This window comes from Kogia breviceps, chromosome 15 (assembly GCF_026419965.1).
Source record: "Kogia breviceps isolate mKogBre1 chromosome 15, mKogBre1 haplotype 1, whole genome shotgun sequence".
Classification (NCBI taxonomy): Eukaryota; Metazoa; Chordata; class Mammalia; order Artiodactyla; family Physeteridae; genus Kogia; species Kogia breviceps.
Window position 1 is genome coordinate 82372671 of NC_081324.1, and position 18892 is coordinate 82391562.

The window sequence follows — 18892 nt, forward strand, 5'->3', positions numbered from 1 at the left end:
GACCAATGTAACCAGATGCAGGCTCTATCTTCTCGGAATATCTCAGAGATCAGAGACCTGGAGGCACCGCCCCTTTCTGCCCCAAGGTAAATTCATGCAACCCATGGGGACCCCTCTTCTCGACCTGAAACCCCTCCTGAGGCTCCCTCGCACCCCGGCCACCCACCACAGGCCCCGGGCTCACGCTGCCAGGCTCTCCTTTATTCTGGGGTGCTCAGGGATGGGGTCCAAGAATAAAGGCGTCCCCAAGGCCAGCAGGGGAGAGAAGCACTGGCCTCCTACTGGTAAGGAATGGTCCAGTGCTGGGAGGAGTGAGGTGCCTTCTGAGGGTGCCGAGGGTGTGCCCAGGTCCCCCCTTGCTCCACCAGTGGGAGCCGCACCGGTCGAGCAGTTGGGTGGCTCCGGTTTGAATTCCTCCCGAAGCGCTGGTGTTCTTTCTGCAGGGGCAAGGGGGGTGGGGTGGGCGGGGCTGGCGTCTCCAAGATGCCGTATCAGTGCTCTCTCCTCGACCCCACTTATACCAGGAGGGGTAGCACTGAACAAGGCCCCACAAGACAGATAGGCAAGTGGAGCAGACCACCTGACTCCAATCCGATTAAGCCCAGGGTGCAAATGGGAGGATTTGGCAGGACTTCTGCAGGGAAAAGAGTTTTGAAGGGGAGGAAGCCAAAACGACCAGCAGGACTGCGGGAGGCAAGAAACCCACCCTCTCTGGTCAAGCCCCGGACCCCCTAGGCCAGAGGAGACCCCAGGAGCTGCCCGGACCACATCAGAGGGCGGCAGGTGTGCCCGCCTCTCACCTGGCATCAATCTCCTTCTTCCTGTGTCTTCCTGAACGTGGCCATAGCTTCCGCCAAAACGCCGTCAGGATCTAGAATTTTGACCTAGAGGGAAGCAGCAGGGGTTGGTTTGAGGAGCACGGAAGGCCCAGGCTGCCAGCCTTTGGGGCGCTGCCTGCTTTGGGGGGTACTGCCAGCCTCCCTGGGGTCTCCCTGACTGAAAACAAAACCTTGTCTGTTTCCTGGCTGGGCTGGGCTCGGCCAGGCTGGGTGTGGCTGCGGGTGCTGTTTTGTCTCTCCCTGGGCTGCGTGTGGCCCCAGGATCCGGGAGAGCTTCCCACCTCAGGAATGGGGAACCGGGTGGGCTTGGGGGCCTCATCACGGCCACAGTCAATCATCGTGCCACACTTGGCTATGTTGTCGACCCAGAGGCCTTCAAACAGCTGACCATGGTCCAGGTGGAAAAAGCGCCCCAACCCGTTCTTCATGCCTCTCTGCCAGCTGCCTTCGTAGCGGTTCCCGTTCTCTGGGGGAAAGAACAGGGAGTCGGGGGTCTTGGCCCACAGAACCAGGCCAAACTACATAAACCCGGGCTGGACCCTTGCCACTGCCAGGCTAGACATCACGCCCACCGGAAAGCCACAGAGCCCTGGGGTGTGAGCGACTTCCGGTTTCAGACCTGGTTCACGGCTCACCTCCACTACCTCCCCGAACTTAGATGAGCACCATAGTTTCCTAGCTGTAAAAAATATAGCTAATAATACTGACAGGCAATGTTTTTCCAGCACTTATTCTGTGCCTGGTTCCATGCTGTTTCTGACCTCACTTCTCACAAAAACAGTTCTGTGAAGGATGAAGGATTCCATTTTATACATGGAACTTGAAAAGTTCCAGGAATTTCACTGATTTGCACAAGGTCACAGAACTAGGAAGTGGCAGAGGCAGGGTTTCAAGCCAAATCCTGTTCATATCAGGAGCCCCGGGAATCAATTCCACTTCCCATTGGATCGCGGTGGTGGTGGTGGTGGTGGTGGTGGTGGTGGTGGTGGTGGTGGTGTAAAAATAATAATAATAAAGCCAACGGTTCTCAGATCAGACACTTGCCAGCCGTGTGACCTTGAGCAAGTCACTGAACCATTCTGTCTCATTTCCTCATTGTAAAACGTGGACAAGAGTAGCTCCTCACTCATAAAATTATTCTGAAGATTAAATGAGTCCATACGCAGACAGGACTTAGAAGAGTATTGGATAAACTCTAGGTCAGAGATCAGCAAACTTTTTCTGCAAAGGGGCAAATAGTGTTTTCGGCATCGTGGGCCATAGGGTCTCTGCTGCGCATGGTCAACTCTGCCATTGCAGCACAAAAGCAGCCCGTGGACGATACATAACTGAACGAGCACATCTGTGTGCCAATAAAACTTTATTTACAAAACACATGTTGGGCTGGATTTGGCCAATAGTTTGCTGAGCCCATACAAGGATGTGCTGATACTGAGCACTTACTATTCCGTGTCACGCTAAGCATTTTACAAATATAAACCTCATTTAACCTTCACAATAACTCTAGTTAAGCTTTATTTTTTCCTTACTTTACAGTTGAGAAAACTGAAGCAGAGAGAGTGTAAAGAAATTAATTGCCCAAGGTCCCACAACTAGTAAGACCTTGAGCTAGAATTTGAACCCAGGCTGGCCGGCTCCAGAGTCCAAGCCTTAGAAACGGTGCACTTAGAGCTCCTTCACTGTGCGGGTCACAGAAGGTGCTCACTGAAAGCAGGCTGTTACTACTAGGAGATGCACACTGAAATTAGGCACGGAGGCGGATGCACGGGGGATTGAGAAGGACAGAGTGGCTGCCCTTAACCCTCCCCAGCTGCCCAATGCCTTGGTTTAGTCAAATCTCTTTGGAGGGACTTCTCTGGTGGCGCAGTGGTTAAGAAGCCGCCTGCCAGTGCAGGGGACACGGGTTCAAGCCCTGGTCCGGGAAGATCCCACGTGCTGCGGAGCAACTAAGCCCGTGTGCCACAACTACTGAGCCCGTGTGCCACAGCTACTGAAGCCCACTCACCTAGAGCCCGTGCTCCGCAACAAGAGAAGCCACCACAATGAGAAGCCCATGCACTGCAACAAAGAGTAGCCCCTGCTCGCCGCAACCAGAGAAAGCCTGCTCGCAGCAATGAAAACCCAACGCAGCCAAAAAAAAAAAAAAAAAAAAAAAAAAAAAAAAATCTCATTGGAAGTTGGAATCTTGAGTTTTCAGGAGACTGGGCTCTGGTTTGTGTCCTCACCAAGAGTATCTACTTACTACATGGCAGGCACTGGGGAAACAGCGGAGAACAAAACAGACATAGTCCCTGTCCTTCTGCAGGCTCAAAGTCTGCAGGGGCAATGATACTAGCTTTATCGACAGCCTACTACATGCCAGGCCCCGTTCTAAGCACTTTACACAGACTCCCTCATCTAATCCTCCCCATAACCCTATGAAGTGGGTACTGCCATTATTCCCATTTTGCAGGAGAGGAAACTGAGGCACAGAGATGCAAAGTAGTTCGCCCAAGATTATACACCTAGTTCTAAGAAGGAAAGGAAGCAAGTGCTGAGAATAATGAGAAGAATGTGCTTTAGGTGGAATGTACAAATGCAAAGATCCGGGGGAATCTTCTTTTTTTTTTTAATATTTATTTATTTGGCTGCACCAGGTCTTAGTTGCAGCACGTGGGATCTTCGTTGCTGCCTGTGGGATCTTCCTTGCGGCATGCAGGATCTTTTAGTTGCAGCATGCGGGAATTTTTTTTTTTTTTTTTTAGCTGTGGCATGTGAACTCTTACTTGCAGCACGTGGGATCTAGTTCCCTGACCAGGGATCAAACCCAGGCCCCCTGCATTGGGAGCGTGGAGTCTTAGCTACTGGACCACCAGGGAAGTCCCTGGGGGAATCGTCTTTCTATTCCAGGAAGAGGAAACAGCAGTGCAAGGGCCCTGAGGCAGAAAGTGGGAGGAATTGAAAGAAAGTTAGTATGGCCAAAAAGAAGGGAGTCCAGGGGAAGAGGGGAGGTGAAACTGGAGTGGTGAGCAGGGCCAGATCACGCTGGGCCCCACAGACCACAGTCAGGCCTCTGAACTCAGTCTGAGGGCAATAGGGAGCTATGGAAAGGTTGAAAGCAAGGCAGTGACAAGGTCCAATTGATGAAGAGCTCGCTCTGGTTGCTTTGTAGAGAATGGATTAAGTCCTGATACAAATGCAAGCTTCTCAGAACTCTTTCCTCTGCCTGGGAATGTTCTTCCCCAACGCAATACATATCCCGCTTCCTCTCCTCCTTCCATTCTCCATTCAAACAACACCTCTTCAGGGAGGCGGTCTCTGACCTAAGCCAATCTAAACAGCCCTGACCCCAACTCGTTTGTCATCCTCCAACACGTCTTCCGGTTTTCAAGGGGAATTCCTTAGCACTTCTGACCTCAGAACAGATTGTGTAACCTCGAGCAAATGACTTAACCTCTCTGTGCCTTTGTTCATTTGTAAAGTGCGGATGATGAGAGCACCTATTTTATAGGATTGCATTGTGGATTAAATGAGCTCAGGGCTGTATAAGTGTAGGTTATGATTATTACGACCATAAGACAATGTCTTAATTGTTTATATTTATTGTTAGGCTCCGCTTTGAGAGTATAAACTTCCTGAGGGCAAGGACCGGGTCCTCTCATTCACCTAGTACGGGGCTATGCAGGGGCTTGGCCGGATGGGGCGTGGCCATGCGCCCCCCGCCCAGTGTGACTTGAGGGCGTGGCCGGGTGGGCGTGAGCAACAGGCCATTTGGGGCGGGGCTAAGCACTCACTCAGGCGTAACATGCCCTCCCCTTCCGGCTTGTTGTTGCGCCACTGGCCCTCGTAGATGTCTCCGTTGCTGTAGTACATTCGGCCCCATCCGCTGCGCTGGTTGCCACACCAGTCACCCTCATAATACTCCTTGGGTCCGAAAAACTGGATCCCATAGCCCTGAAAGCACGAAGGTGTCCTTGTTCACAAAGTCCCACACCACTAGGAACTCCCACCATCCTCCCTGGCACCCAAGCCACACACCTGCGCTTCTCCCCTGCTTCCTTCCCCAGCCCTACATCCAAGCTGACGTTCGTGTATCGAAAAATCTCCCAGGCCGTCCATTCTCCTCTATCCTTGTGCTACCGCCTTCCTGCAGCCCACTCTCATTTCACCCCTTCTCACTGGTCTTCCTCCTCCACTCTCCCGTTCTCCCCTGACCCCATGCATCTGCCATACAGCTCCTAGGAGGATCTTTACGTCGTCTATCCGATCACATTTGCCCCGTCTCCCCAACTCTGACTTGACCCTATTAAAAGTCGCAGATGCCTGACAATCAGATCAAAACTACGGACTTTCTCCCCAGAACAATGGACATAAGCACTTATCATGCAGCCGCAGAGAATCAACACAAACTCCCCGCAGATCACACCTAAAGAGGTTGGGTTATGCAGCCCAAGTCGACTCTTCAAAATCCTGATCCCCTACATAACCTTCAAGGCCTCACTCCCACCCCTGTGGGCAGACGCACCTTGCTGTTCATTATATCCTTCCTTTTGGTATTTCGTCTTCTTTTTGCTCCCTAACTCCTTGCATCTTATGGTGTCACCTTCTACAGGAAGCCTGCTGTGAATTCGCAATGAACTGCCTCTGGACTTTCTGTAAAAACCTCTATCCTAGCACCATATTATATGTAAAATATTTATTTGGGGAGCTTTATCCCCACTGGCCAATAAACATTTTGAGAGTAGAGATCATGAAATGCTGGGCTCTACAACTTGCCAGTGATGTGACCCCGAGCAAGACACTTCACCTTCTGCGCCTTTTCTGAGCTTGTTTCCTCATCAGTAAAACGGGAATAATAATGATGATGATAATGATGTTGTTGTTGATGTGAGAGTTTACAATATATCATGTTCCAGGGTTACAGTAGCTGTTGTTCGATAGCAATACTGTATTATTATCTGTCTCCATGACCCATGGTGAGGATTCAGGTGTTTATGGGTTGGGGGCATGCCTCTGGCTGGTTTCTATCCCTCAAGACCTTCCTCTCTTGGCCAAGGGTGTGGCCTCTGCTTTCTTTCTTGCTCCCACTCTTCCAAACCCCCGCTGCCACCTCTTATCCAGTCCCAACAGAAGGGGGGTTCTCAGAAAGGGATGCCAGGGGAAAAGAAAGCGAGGAAACGAGTGGGGAGGTTGGGAGGAGACTTTGGCCCCTCACAGCCTGGCTGGCTTCTTGTAGCCACAGGGTGTCATGGGCTCCTCCCTGGGCCCTCTCCTCTTGCTTCCTGTTTCCTGGGTTTTGTTCTGAGAAGCCTTGATGTTCCCCCACCCCTTCCTTCTCCCACCCACACAGCAACCCTGTTCTCCTCCCCTAGATCCCCCCACCCTTTTCTCCCAGGCCTCTCTGACTGCTCCCCCGGCCCCCTCACACACACACACACACACACACACACACACACACACACACACACACACACACACAGAGCCTGCTTTCAGCCTGGCTCACACCCCAGAGCATGATGGGAACCACTCACACATTTCTTATCGCCTTTCCACCAGCCTGAGTAGACTTTCCTGTACTTTCCGGTCTCTTGGTCAGAAAGGCTGAGGGTGCCATAGCCATCTCTCTTCCCAAATTTCCAGTCCCCCTCATAGATGGCTCCATTCTTCCTCCAGACCTGTGTTCCTTTCCCTAGGGACACAAAGATGAACCAACGTGGTAGACATGGACTTTATGGGGGGCTGGGGGTGCCGGAGGCAGGTGCTGTGTCTGCCTGGGCCTCAGGGGCCCCTAGACTGGACAATTCTCAAGAACTGGGTCAGGGTCTGTGCCCGGTCTCTAGACCCCCAGCACCCAGGAAAACCCCAAAAAAGTTCTATTTCTACAGCTCTTTGCCCTGAAGCCAAACTGACATAGCAGACCCCAAGTAGAAATCTGCCCCTTCAGTGTTTCAGCTTCATCTTTTTCAAAATTTTAATTTTAATTTATTTATTTTGGGCTGCGTTGGGTCTTTGTTGCTGCGTGCGGGCTTTCTCTAGTTGTGGGGAGCGGGGGCTACTCTTCGTTGTGGTGTGCGGGCTTCTCATTGCGGTGGCTTCTCTTGTTGTGGAGCATGGGCTCTAGGCGCACAGGCTTCAGTACTTGTAGCACACGGGCTCAGTAGTTGTGGCTCGCAGGCTCTAGAGTGCAGGCTCAGTAGTTGTGGCGCACGGGCTTAGTTGCTCCGCGGCATGTGGGATCTTCCCGGACCAGGGCTTGAACCCGTGTCCCCTGCATTGGCAGGTGGATTCTTAACCACTGCGCCACCAGGGAAGTCCCAAGCTTCATCTTTTCATAATACTGAATGGATACACCAGATGGTCAGGATTTTTAGAAAATGTTCTGCATATTTCTTCAGTTCTCCTGAACACACATGGAGACCCATCTCCTACTACTCCAACCCCTCTGTGTCCTCCACTCCCATTTTCCATTCTGCCCTCAAACCAGTGTGGTTTCCGTGCTGTTCTTGGAACCCATCTGTTATGCTTTCGCCTCAGGGCTTTTGTACCTGCTTCTCCTTTAGCCTGGAAAACTCTTCCCTCTACATTTGCTCGCTCCCTACCTCCTGCAAGTCTTTGCTGAAATCTCATTTTCTCCATGAGGCCTACCCTGGCCATCCCATTTAAAATTATTCCACGTAAGCTTCTTTTAATCCCTTACCCTGTTCTGTTCCTTTCCATATCACTTGTCAGCTCTTAACATAATGGATAATTCACTTATTTATCATTTGTTGTCTATTGTCTGTCTCTTCCAGGAGATTGTACACTCCACAAGGGCACAGACTGGTCTGTTCTGTTCACTGCTCTATATCCAGCATGGAAGAACAGTGTCTGGCATGTTGTAGGTGACAAATATTTGTTGAATGAAGAGATGAATACAATATTTGCAGAGTACCTATGCACGCCAACTCATGTCTTGGTCCTTGGTAGCTCAGGAACAAATCCAACATTGTCCCTGTGAGCTTTTTGATCTAGTGCAAGTAACTTGACTCTCTGGGTCTCAGGTTCCTCGTCTGTAAAATGGGGACAAGAATATCTCATGGGGTTGTTCTGTTCACTAAATTCATTAATATATGTAGAACACTTAGGACAATGCCTGAAAATAGAAGAGATGATATCAATGATTTTTGCCCTTGAGGTAGGGTCCAGTCACACTGCAGGGGATGAAGGGTTGTTTACATCTGTCCTCCTTCTAGTTCATTTCCTTTGGGGACGCAGCCCTCCCTCTCAGTCCTTGAGGTTTGCATGGGGCTGACTTCTCCTCCTGGCAAGCCTAGCCAATCAGTGTATTCTATCCGCCCAGGCCTCTGTGACTGGTTCAGTGAAGGGCATGTGACCAAGTTGCTCCAATGAGACTGTCTGTCTCCCAGATGAAGGCAGAACTTACCAAGGCCTAAGAGGCCCTATATGATTGGCCCTCCTAACCTGCCCCTTTCTCCCCTCCTTCTCTGTGTTCCTGCCCACTGGCTTCCAGTCCGTTCCTTGAACAGGAGGTAATGGTGAAAAACATCCCCCCATCCCTGATTCCACTATCTAGAAGACATGCTCGCCCCTGCCTGGCTAATCATTTTCATCTTCTGGGCTCGGCTCAAACATGTTCTCGTGGCTCCTTTCATGGCTTCTCTCTGGTCCCCTTTACATCCTGATGATACGACGACTTTTAGCTGTGTGGCCTTGAGTAAGTCATTTCCTCTCTATGAGCCTCAGTTTCCTCATCTGTAAAATGGGACATTACCTACTGTGCAGGTTGTCAGTGAGACTGGAAGGACCCTGAGTGTTGGGATTATTCCAGATGCCCAGTATAGGGCCTGGCACAGCCTAGGAGCACAGTGAGTATTCGTGGAGTGAGTGGTCTGGGTAACCACTGGGGCCACCCTATCCTTGCCCTGGATGACGGCTCTCTTGACTGCTTCCAGCCTGCTTATACTACAGCAACCCACTTCAGCTTGGTCGAAAGGTCAGTCGAGAGAAGGGGCATTGGACCTGGGTTCTCTGACAGATCTGCTTTCTGCAGCCCCAGCCCCATCAGCTCTATGCCTCCAGGGTCTGAGGGGAGGCAGGACTCACACAGGAGGGCTCAGAGGGCCACACCAGCCCACAAGGTCATATCACAGGTAGGGCAGCCAAGTCCAGAGAATGGGAAATGACTTACCCAAAGTCACACAGCTACTCAGTAACAGAGCCAGGCTCAGAACTTCAGGGTCCTGACTCCTAGTCCAGGGCTCCGTCCACACCACAGGCTGCCCACAAGGATTGAAACATGCAGGCAGACATCTTTAACCGCACATAGAGCTCCAAGCAGCTGCTTAAAGCCTGGCCTTTAAGTCAGTGCTGAGGGTCAGTGTTGTGTTACATGCTGGGTGAGGTCAACTTTGGGGGCCTTCCTGGACAAGGAGGCTCTAAGCAGCGATCCCTGACATGGTCAGCCCTCTGAGAACACTCCAGAAGCTCCCTTCTGCACAGACCCTTGGCTAAATACTTGATAGATGTCATCTCTTAACAGATAGGTATTATTCCTATTTTACAGATGGGGAGACTGGGGCTCAGAGTAGTGTAGTAGATCTCTCAAGGTCATAGTTACTGGAGCTGAGATTCTGACCTAGCTTTATGGACTCAAGCACTTAACGCAGGAAGGCAGGAGAGAAGAATGGTTAAGAGCAGAGAATCTGGAATTGCAAGACTGGACTGAGAAGCCATAACACCTTTTTTTTTTTGCGGTACGCGGGCCTCTCACTGTTGTGGCCTCTCCTGTTGCGGAGCGCGGGCTCCGGACGCGCGGGCTCAGCGGCCATGGCTCACGGGCCCAGCCACTCCGCGGCACGTGGGATCCTCCCGGACCGGGGCACGAACCCGCGTCCCCTGCGTTGGCAGGCGGACTCTCAACCACTGCGCCACCAGGGAAGCCCCATAACACCTTTTTTTGAATAAAAACTATTTTTTTTTCTTCATATCACAAAGAGCCCTGTACTCCCTGCTAGTTAAACTGAGCCCAGCCCAGTTAAAGTCAGAGCCCAAGCCACTTGGGGTGGGGGGTGGAAGTATAGGGGGTGGGGGATGGCGGGTGTCCTCCCTCGCCCCCTACGGGTTTGAAGGGCTGAGTTTGAAGACCAGAATCCCAGTTGCAAGCTGCTTTCTGGGCACCACCTTTTCCTCCTGCTAGCCAGCCCCATGCTTAGCCCAGGGGTCAGAGGTAGAGAATGAGCTGGTGTCCTGAGAGTCCCGGCTGAGGCTGCGGCTGGTGCCTGAAGACTGCTCTGTCCCCAACTGGTCCCTTTGCTCAGCTGAAGCCAGGGCCGAGTTGGGTTCCAGAACCCCAGCAGGAGGAGGCCCCTGGTTGGTCCGAGTCAGCATTCACTCCTCAGAGATCCACGTGATATCCCCAGTGAGCTCTGCAGGCTGCCTCCTTGGCCCCGGTAGCCCACCGCGGCCCAGACCCCATGCTCACCGCCTGAGCCCCCGAAGGTCCCCCACTTACCGTGTTTCATGTCGTCCTTCCACTTGCCCACATAGTGATTGCCGTTCACAGTGAAAACCCGGTGCCTCAGTCCGTCCTTCTGGGCCTTCCGGTCCCACGCTTTCCACAGGGGCTCCGACTTTGGCGGGCACTTGGAGATAGGCATGTTGGCTGCTTCTGTGGGCCAGAGGGTGCTGGCAAAGGGTTAGGGACACCAGGGGCTCAGTTTGCCGTAAGTAATGCTCCCAGGGAGACACTTGTCTGAGGTCGAGTGAGCAGCACTGGCGGGGTATTCTTTTGTGCTGGACTGACCCTCAGAGGCCCTCTCTTCCCTTGCCTCTCCAGGGGCCCCTTGGGGCGGGGGATCTGATGGCACAATTGCTTGGGATGGGAACCCAGGGAAACCAACAGAGCAGAGGGGTTTGTGATGACGTCAGGAAGAAGCTGCCCCGGGGCAGAGGCTGAAAGTCACATATTTAATAACCGGTATGACCAACCAGAGTGTACGCTGGCCTGGAGCCCTCAGTCGTGAACACGTGATGGCACAGCCGCTACCACCACTGGCTCAACACCCAACACTTTAGCCCCCTGGGTCCTGCCCCCTATGCTTGGTAGAGAGGATGGTAGAAAAGCCTAGGGGCTGGCTTTGCAGGGGTTTGTGAGCTGTCAGGAGAGCCCGTCAACTAGAGAGACTGCCTCTTGGGAGACGCCCTGTACCGGTTTGCCCGGGACTGAGGGGTGTCCTAGGACATTGGACTTTCAGTGCTAAAGCTGGGACAGTCTCAGGCACACCAGGACGGTTGATCACCCTCTGCCCTCTGCCCTCTGCCCTCTGCCTCGGTGCTCTTCCTGTCTGCCTGGTTAGGTGTTTTTCATCAGACCAGGGCTCTCCTCCCCACCCTGCCTGGTGGGGTTGCAGAGAGACTTTGGGTCTCTCCCCAGACTGGGAGCCCCCCATCTATGCTCTTCATGTCCCCAGAATCTCCAGTGCAGACAGTCATGTCTATTTGTCTGTCTCCAGGGGACTTGTGCAAGGGGATAAAGATGCTCTCCAAATCTGGGGATCCCTGTTTCCCCTCAGCAGGTACCATCTATCCTGCTCCATAGATGGGAGATACACACACACACTCAAGCAGTGCTAGCAGCCAAGGATGGGGGGTGGGGGAGTGGAGGGGTGGGGGAATGAGGGGATGGGGGTGGGGGACTAGAGTGAACTATTTACCCATCAGCAGGCAGAAGTCGTTTTTGTTTGCCGCACCGCGTGGCCTGCGGAATCTTAGTTCCCCCACCAGGGATAGAACCCAGGCCCCACGCAGTGGAAGCACGGAGTCCTAACCACTGGACTGCCAGGGAATTCCCAGGCAGAGGTATTGACCAATGAGAATGACCTCAGGGCTGAGCAGGTTTCAGGAGATCTTGGTGTCCCAGGCATCCACCCACCCAGGACGAGCATCACAGGTGTGCAACCCGAACAGTTGCACAGGGCCTGGTCCTTAGAGGGGCATGTACTTGGTCTCGGCTCTGTCGCTGTTTTGAAATTCTTAATACCTGATGAGCTACTGCCTCACATTTTCATTTTGCACTGGGCCCTGATTATCAAGGAGTTCCTTGTAGGGCCACAGCATGGGCCTCAGTGATTCTGACTAAGCTGGCCAACTGTACTGCCTAGTACATATTTTGATAATCATGCCTAGGAATTGGGAAGGTCACTCCAGGCAAGGAAAACGGCCAGGGTGAAAACTGGGCAGACGGAAACAGCCTCAGGTCCTAAATTTAATGTTTTTCTTTTTTTCTCCCACTTGCATGTACCATGTGTACTACTATGATTAATCTTTATATTGAAGTTAATTCACTTAAAAAATCAATACATTTATCCAAGAAAGATTTTTGCAAACATTACTTAAGTCTTAGCTACACACTGGGGCTTACAGTTGAGATTAGCAAATCTTCAGAAAGGTGTTAATGCCATATTAGCCCCAAACTGACACTTTCTCCCTGGCTTACTCAGAACCGTAAAAGAAATCCAGAATCTAATAACTTTCTTACGATGTCATTGGGTGATACTTAATGCTTCATCAGTGTAACTCATCCTCTGTCCCACACTTTCAGGAACGTAGATTCTACCCTAGAGGAGCCTGTGGTCTTAATACATAGAGCTCCTGATAGGAAAAGAAAGCTTTGGGGAATTCCCTGGCGGTCCAGTGGTTAGTTTTCACTGCCAAGGCGCGAGCTGGATCGTGGCCGCAAGCCACGCTGCGTGGCCAGAAAAAAAAAAAGGGAAAGAAGGCTTTGCCACTCTGTGCGCGTACTCTACTCGTGTTGTTTTGATACTGAATAACAATAATTACCACCATGGAAGGTGGAAGGAGCAGGGCCCAGACGGCTGGGGGTCAGTCGCTAGCCCACGCCTCGTCACACCTACGCCGGCTCACCTGCGCTCTCCTGCGGGGCGGATCCTGCATCTGGAGTCCTGGGCAGAGAGCGGTGGAGTCGCCGCCCGCAGCCTCCAGCCTCAATCGTTCTCCGCAGCGCGCGTTCCGGCGTCCCAAGCCCTGCCAGGGTACCTATGGCAACGCGGGGCCCCAGCAAAGCCAGCCGGCAGGGCCCGCCCCTTCCTGCGGAGACTGTGAGCTCGGGGCCGCGTGCGGGGAAGGCTGCAGATCCTCCTGCGATGAGGAAGGACGTCTTCGGACCTGCGGAGGTCCAGTACCGGCTGGTGCATCGGCCCGGTGGCCAAAGGCTGGTGGGCGAGCCCGGGAGACCTGATATCCGCGGAGCTGGGGCCACGGTGTGCCCCGGGAGGTTACTGCCCTCCGCACGCCCGCTTTCCTCCCATCCAGGTTTCCCCAGAGCAAACACCACGCCCCGATGCTGGCAGGAAAGTGTCAAAGGCTTTTCTGCCTTGTTGCAGAGACAAAGGGGCAAAATTAAAGGAGAAGCCAACATTACACCTGTTCTTTGTTTTGTGATGGTATATTAGACTCCTCTGAGAATCTGAGGGAAGCTATATTGCCCCTCCACCCCGGAAGATGCATCGATTTACATAGACACAAGTCGGCCCAAGTCATTCCTCAGCTCATTTCTCTACAGTGGCTCCCCTGACCACTCGGAGTAAAAGCCACGGTGCCTACAGTGTCTTCAAAGCCCTGTGTCATTTGCCCACCTCCCTCCCCTTTCCTCTCTGAGTCCCCTACTCTGTGCGCTGCGCTAGCCTCACACTTACTTCCTTGCGGTTCCTGGAAAATGCTAGGCGTGTTCCTGCCTCATGGCCTTTGCCTCGTCTGTGCCCTCTGCCAGGCCATCTCTTCCTCCAAATAGCAGCCTGGATCATGCCCTGCCTTCCAGGGCTTTATTCAAATCACCTCAGTACAGAGTTTCTGGACCACCCTATTTAAAATTGGAATCTCTATATATACTTTCTGAAACGTTTTCCTCTTTCCCAACCTCATTCCTGTTTCATGTTCTCTGTAGCACTACATGCACACACACACACACCCCTTATTTTTTGTCTGTCTCTTTGAAGGCAAAAACAAAAAAACAGTTTTTTTTTTGGCTGTGCCAGGCCGTTTGCAGGGATCTTACCCGACCAAGGATCATTGAACCCGTGCCCCCTGCAGTGGAGGCATGGAGCCCTAACCACTGGACCGCTAGGGAATTCCCAGAATATTTGTTGAGGGATAATTTTTGCTCTAGAGTTCCCCTCAGGATCAGGCTGCACTCACTTGGCTTCTTCACTTACTACTCCCACCCCCTGACCCCCCGTCTATTAGCCAGTTTCTACTGGAAGCAGTTCCTTAACAAATCATATAAATATTATATATATATATTTTTTTCTTTTTTACAAAACTGGAGCCAACTTGTGACCATAGAAGAAACACAACGGACCCAGAGAATGCACAGCTTTTCCATGATGAAATACATTCAAGAACATCATTTTAACACCTGAATAGTTTCTTCCCCAGTCTCTTGGTGATGGGTATCAGATTTATTGCCAATGTTCCCCATTATAAATGGTGACCTGATGAATGTGTCCTTCCGTTTAAATGTGGTTATGCATCGCAGCTTATTTCCTTAGGAAGGATTCCTAGAGACAGAATTGTGGGTCAAAGGGTGTGACCATTTTTGAACTCTTGATATATATCACCAAATTGCCCTCCTGAAAGATGGTTGTCAGTTCCATACACAGAATAGAAGAGTGTCTGTTTTCCCCCCCATCTTTACCCTTTGCCCACATTGAGTATTGTTTTTAAAGCTCTTTACCCACGTCATAGAAAAAAGTCTTGTTCTGATGGCTTTTCTTTGATTACCAGTGGGCTCCCCTTCACTGCTTGGCTCTTCACTCCCACTGGAATGGGAATTTTGCTCTAATTTCCACCCATATCACGTCATTTGTAGTTAATTCGTTGGGTGTCTTCTCTGTCTCATTAGCAGGTAATTGACATAGGACTTATACAATGTATCTTAACGCCTTATCCAAGGTTCCTTTGGTTGCAGGTACAGAACCATCTCACACTATCTAATTAAGGAAATGTATTAAGGATACAAGAGTGTTGGAAAGCTGTCAACAGCAAAGCCCTTCTCTCTCTCTCCCTACACGTCTCCTTCATCTTTTCTCATTCTGCCAATCAGCTCTCTCAAGCTCAGGGTTCCACCTTGGTTCGGTTCCAAACACTCAAGGAAATTAATTGGCTCTTTCCAAATTCCAATCCCAAATTCATGACTGGCTCACCTAGGGTCCAGAGTCTGCCCAGGGCCAGTCATGACGCAGATGCTGTGGTTCTCCTCCAGGCATTCTCCTCTCCTACTCACGTACCTGGCCAGCTGTTCCAGCAGGTTCTGTCCTGGTGCAAACTATCCCTGTGCTGTGGCTTTGTCCAGAGCTGCCCTGCCACCTGCTGAGTGGCACCTCAGTGGTCTAGTTTTCTCTCTCCCAAGGCCAGGCTAAGACAGCCTCAAGCCTCAGTCCCACCCCTCCAAGAAGGCCTTTTACAACCACTAATCAAACCCTGGCTCAGGGGAAGCAAGGACTGTCCCCTAGAGAATAATCTGGGGCAGGTTAACGTTTATCTGCCTTGGCAGGCAATCTGGATGGGCAGGTTACAAATCTATGAGATTGTTCTTCTTATGGAGTCAGAATTTGGTAGCGTAACTCACAAACTCCTGAGTAGGTGCCATGGACCCGCCACTCCTTAATACCGAAGTGCCAGGAACATCAAGCTTGAGGTCTTCTGTCCCATACACCCTTCTGATAATTACTTGCCAGATTTGAATGGCTAGAATTGGGACTTCCCTGGAGGCCTAGTTGTTAAGACTCCATGTTTCCACTGCAGCGGGCGTGGGTTCGATCCCTGGTCTGGTCTCGGAATTAAGATCCCGCATGCTGAATAATATCCCATTGTATATATGTGCCACATCTTCTTTATCCATTCATCTGTTGATGGACACTTAGGTGGATAGACCTGGAGTCTGTCATACAGAGTGAAGTAAGTCAGAAGGAGAAAAACAAATACCGTATGCTAACACATATATATGGAATCTAAGAAAAAAAAATGTCATGAAGAGATTAGTGGTAGGATGGGAATAAAACACAGACCTACTAGAGCACGGACCTGAGGATATGGGGAGGGGGAAGGGTAAGCTGGGACGAAGTGAGAGAGTGGCATGGACATATACACACGACCAAATGTAAGATAGCTAGCTAGTGGGAAGCAGCCGCATAGCACAGGGAGATCAGCTCTGTGCTTTGTGACCACCTAGAGGGGTGGGATAGGGAGGGTGGGAGGGAGGGTGACGCAAGAGGGAAGAGATATGGGAACGTGTGTATATGTTAAAAAAAAAAAAAAAAAAAAAAAAAAGATCCCGCATGCTGCGCTTGACATGGCCAAAAACAAACCAGAAAGAAAAGGTAGTCAGTTTTGAATGGCTAGAATTTAGCTGGGCTCCTCTCAAGGACCTTGTTAACAGCTTGGGATGAACGGAGTTCTCCTGTGTAGTCTGGGGTGAGAGGGACTCCTCCACACACCCACAGATAAACGTTCCCTTGGGGAGGCATATACTTTCCTGGGCACAGAGCTTTGGCTAGAAGCCTGGATGCTCCACCCCGGCAAGAAATCCCAAGGTTCTGTCCAATGCTTACTGAGTTGTCAACTCCAGGGGCAGACATTCACACTGTAGTCTGTTCCTGAGAGCACTGTCCAAATAAAACGAGAATGGGGCCTTCTGGAGCTGAGCTATCTGGGTCTCAGCCTTCCCAGAAGTGGCAGGAAGGACCCACCTGGAGACCACCCAAATGTCCATCAAAAGATGAATGGGGCTTCCCTGGTGGCGCAGTGGTTGAGAGTCCACTGCTGATGCAGGGGACACGGGTTCGTGTCCTGGTCCGGGAAGATCCCACGTGCCGCGGAGCGGCTGGGCCCGTGAGCCATGGGCGCTGAGCCTGAGTGCCCGGAGCCTGTGCTCTGCAACAGGAGAAGCCACAACAGCGAGAGGCCTGCGTACCGCAAAAAAAAAAAAAAAAAAAAAAAGAATGGATAGGGGAATCTCCTGGCAGTCCAGTGGTTAGGAATTGGTGCTTCCACTGAAGGGGGCCCGGGTTCGATCCTTAGTTAGGGAACTAAGATCCCACAAGCCGAGTGGCATGCCCCCCCCAAAAAAAACAATGGAATGGATAAAAAATGTCATCTATCCATACAGTGGAATATTATTCGGCCATAAAAAGGAATGAAATACTGACACAGGCTACAACATGTTTGAACCTTGAAAACATTATGCTAAGTGAGAGAAGCCAGACACCAGAAACAAAAGGCCATACATTGTTTGTTTCCATTCATATGAAATGTCCAGGATAGGCAAATCTATAGAGACAGAAAGTAGATTGATTAGTGGTTACTTTGGGAAGGGGGAGATGGGGAGATGGGGAGATGGGAAGGTGATAGTTAAAGGGCAGGTTTGTTTGTTTGTTGCAGTGATGAAAATATTCTAAAATTGACTGTGATGAAGGATGCAAAACTCTGTGAATATACTAAGAAACATCGAGTTGTACATTTTAAACGGGTGGATTGTATGGTGAATTCTCTCAATAAAGCTGTTTTTAAAAGTCTCCGGTGCAGAACAAGCGCCCTCTAGGGGCTCTCAGATGTCCAGAGAGAGTCACAGGCCACTTTTTTTTTTTTTTTCTTTAGAATTCTGCTAAATTAAAAATCAGATAAATGCCTAAAGAGGGTAACACAAAGTGCAGAAAATGTTATTTAAATTTTTACTGAAGTATAAAATACATATAGAAAAGTGGAAATATCCTCAGTGTATATAGCTCGATAGATTTTTGCAAACTGAGCACACCATTCTCGTCACGACTGACTCTCTGGGACGCTCTCTTGGGAACGATGCCAGAAGTCTAAATTTGAGTCCCGTCATATATATGAGGCCACTTTTTTTTTCTTTTTAGAGTTTATTGCAACTTTGGGAAATTAGTGGTAAACCATATGGTTTTAAAAAACAATATGTGGCTGCACTTAAGTTCACATAAAAATAGCATTTAAAAAACCATAATGAAATTTAATCCTTTTACACAGGTTAACAAAATTTTTTTTAGTTTTTACAAGAAAAACTAAACATTGGGTTTAACAAAAGAAATATTTTTGAAAGTGGAACAATGGAAACATTTTTTCAAGTTTTTTACAAATGGTCACCTCTGGGTCCATTTACCACACTAGGGGATCAAAGTTGTTCAAATGCAGCTGTGCTCAACTGAGCCACTTACCTGCAGCACAGTAGTACTAGAAATCAATCCTAAGGTCAAGATTTAAGACCATAAGAGACTAGATCCTAAATGTTTCACAGCCTCCTCAGTAAGAGGTGCTTTTCCTTCCCCAATCAGAATGAGGTCACTTCTGAGTGACTCTGTGGGACCCCTCTTTTCCTCTCCTTTCTCTCCTTCTTTCTTAATCTCTAGGGTTATGCCATCAAAGGATTTTATAAAAGTAAAACTTCAATTCCTCAGTTGTACTAGCCACATTCCAAGTATCCAGTAGGCACTTGTGGCAACTGGCTCTCCTAGGGGACAGCGCAGATACAGAACATTTCCTTTACCATAGAAAGTTCTATTGAGCTCTGATCTCTTGCTTTTCTTTTATTTATTTATTTATTATTATTATTATTTTTTGTGGTATGCAGGCCTCTCACTGTTGTCATCTCTCTCGTTGTGGAGCACAGGGTCCGGACACGCAGGCTCAGCGGCCATGGCTCACGGGCCTAGCCGCTCTGCGGCACGTGGGATCTTCCCGGACCGGGGCACGAACCGTGGCCCGAACCGTGGCCCCTGCATCTGCAGGCAGACTCTCAACCACTGCTCCTCCAGGGAAGCCCTGATCTCTTGTTTTATCCCTTCCTTGCAAGGTTTCCTTTCACTGCCCACAGCTCCCCATCCTTTTTTTTTTTTTAAGTTGGTCAAGGAAATGCTCTGTCAGAACCTAACATAATGTCTACCGGGATAAGCCAGTGGAGATTATGGTGTTTGAAAATAGTTGTTAGGCAAAGAAATACAACTAATAAATCATCCCAAGGAAATATGCACAACCTCACCAGC

The 18892-nt window shown here is 50.3% G+C and overlaps 1 protein-coding gene across 1 annotated transcript; it reads right to left on the reverse strand.

The window, feature by feature from the left end:
* Positions 1 to 250: 250 nt before the first annotated feature.
* Positions 251 to 10499, reverse strand: MORN3 (MORN repeat containing 3). Its single transcript, XM_059039608.2, has 6 exons — positions 10330 to 10499; positions 6350 to 6507; positions 4613 to 4772; positions 1121 to 1305; positions 801 to 884; positions 251 to 437 (listed from the first exon to the last, which is right to left on the reverse strand). The coding sequence occupies exons 1-5, from the start codon at positions 10472 to 10474 to the stop codon at positions 807 to 809; spliced, it is 726 nt and encodes a 241-aa protein (XP_058895591.1). The 5' UTR covers positions 10475 to 10499; the 3' UTR covers positions 251 to 437; positions 801 to 806.
* Positions 10500 to 18892: the final 8393 nt, after the last annotated feature.

What these genes read in the sequence shown, in the direction of transcription:
- MORN3 (XM_059039608.2), bottom strand. Translation starts at nt 10,474, where the DNA reads ATGCCTATCTCCAAGTGCCCGCCAAAGTCGGAGCCCCTGTGGAAAGCG. An exon ending in GAAGGACGACATGAAACACG is followed by an intron (nt 6,508 to 10,329) that starts GTAAGTGGGGGA and finishes TTGTGTCCCTAG; the next exon opens with GGAAAGGAACACAGGTCTGG. An exon ending in GGAAAGGCGATAAGAAATGT is followed by an intron (nt 4,773 to 6,349) that starts GTGAGTGGTTCC and finishes TCGTGCTTTCAG; the next exon opens with GGCTATGGGATCCAGTTTTT.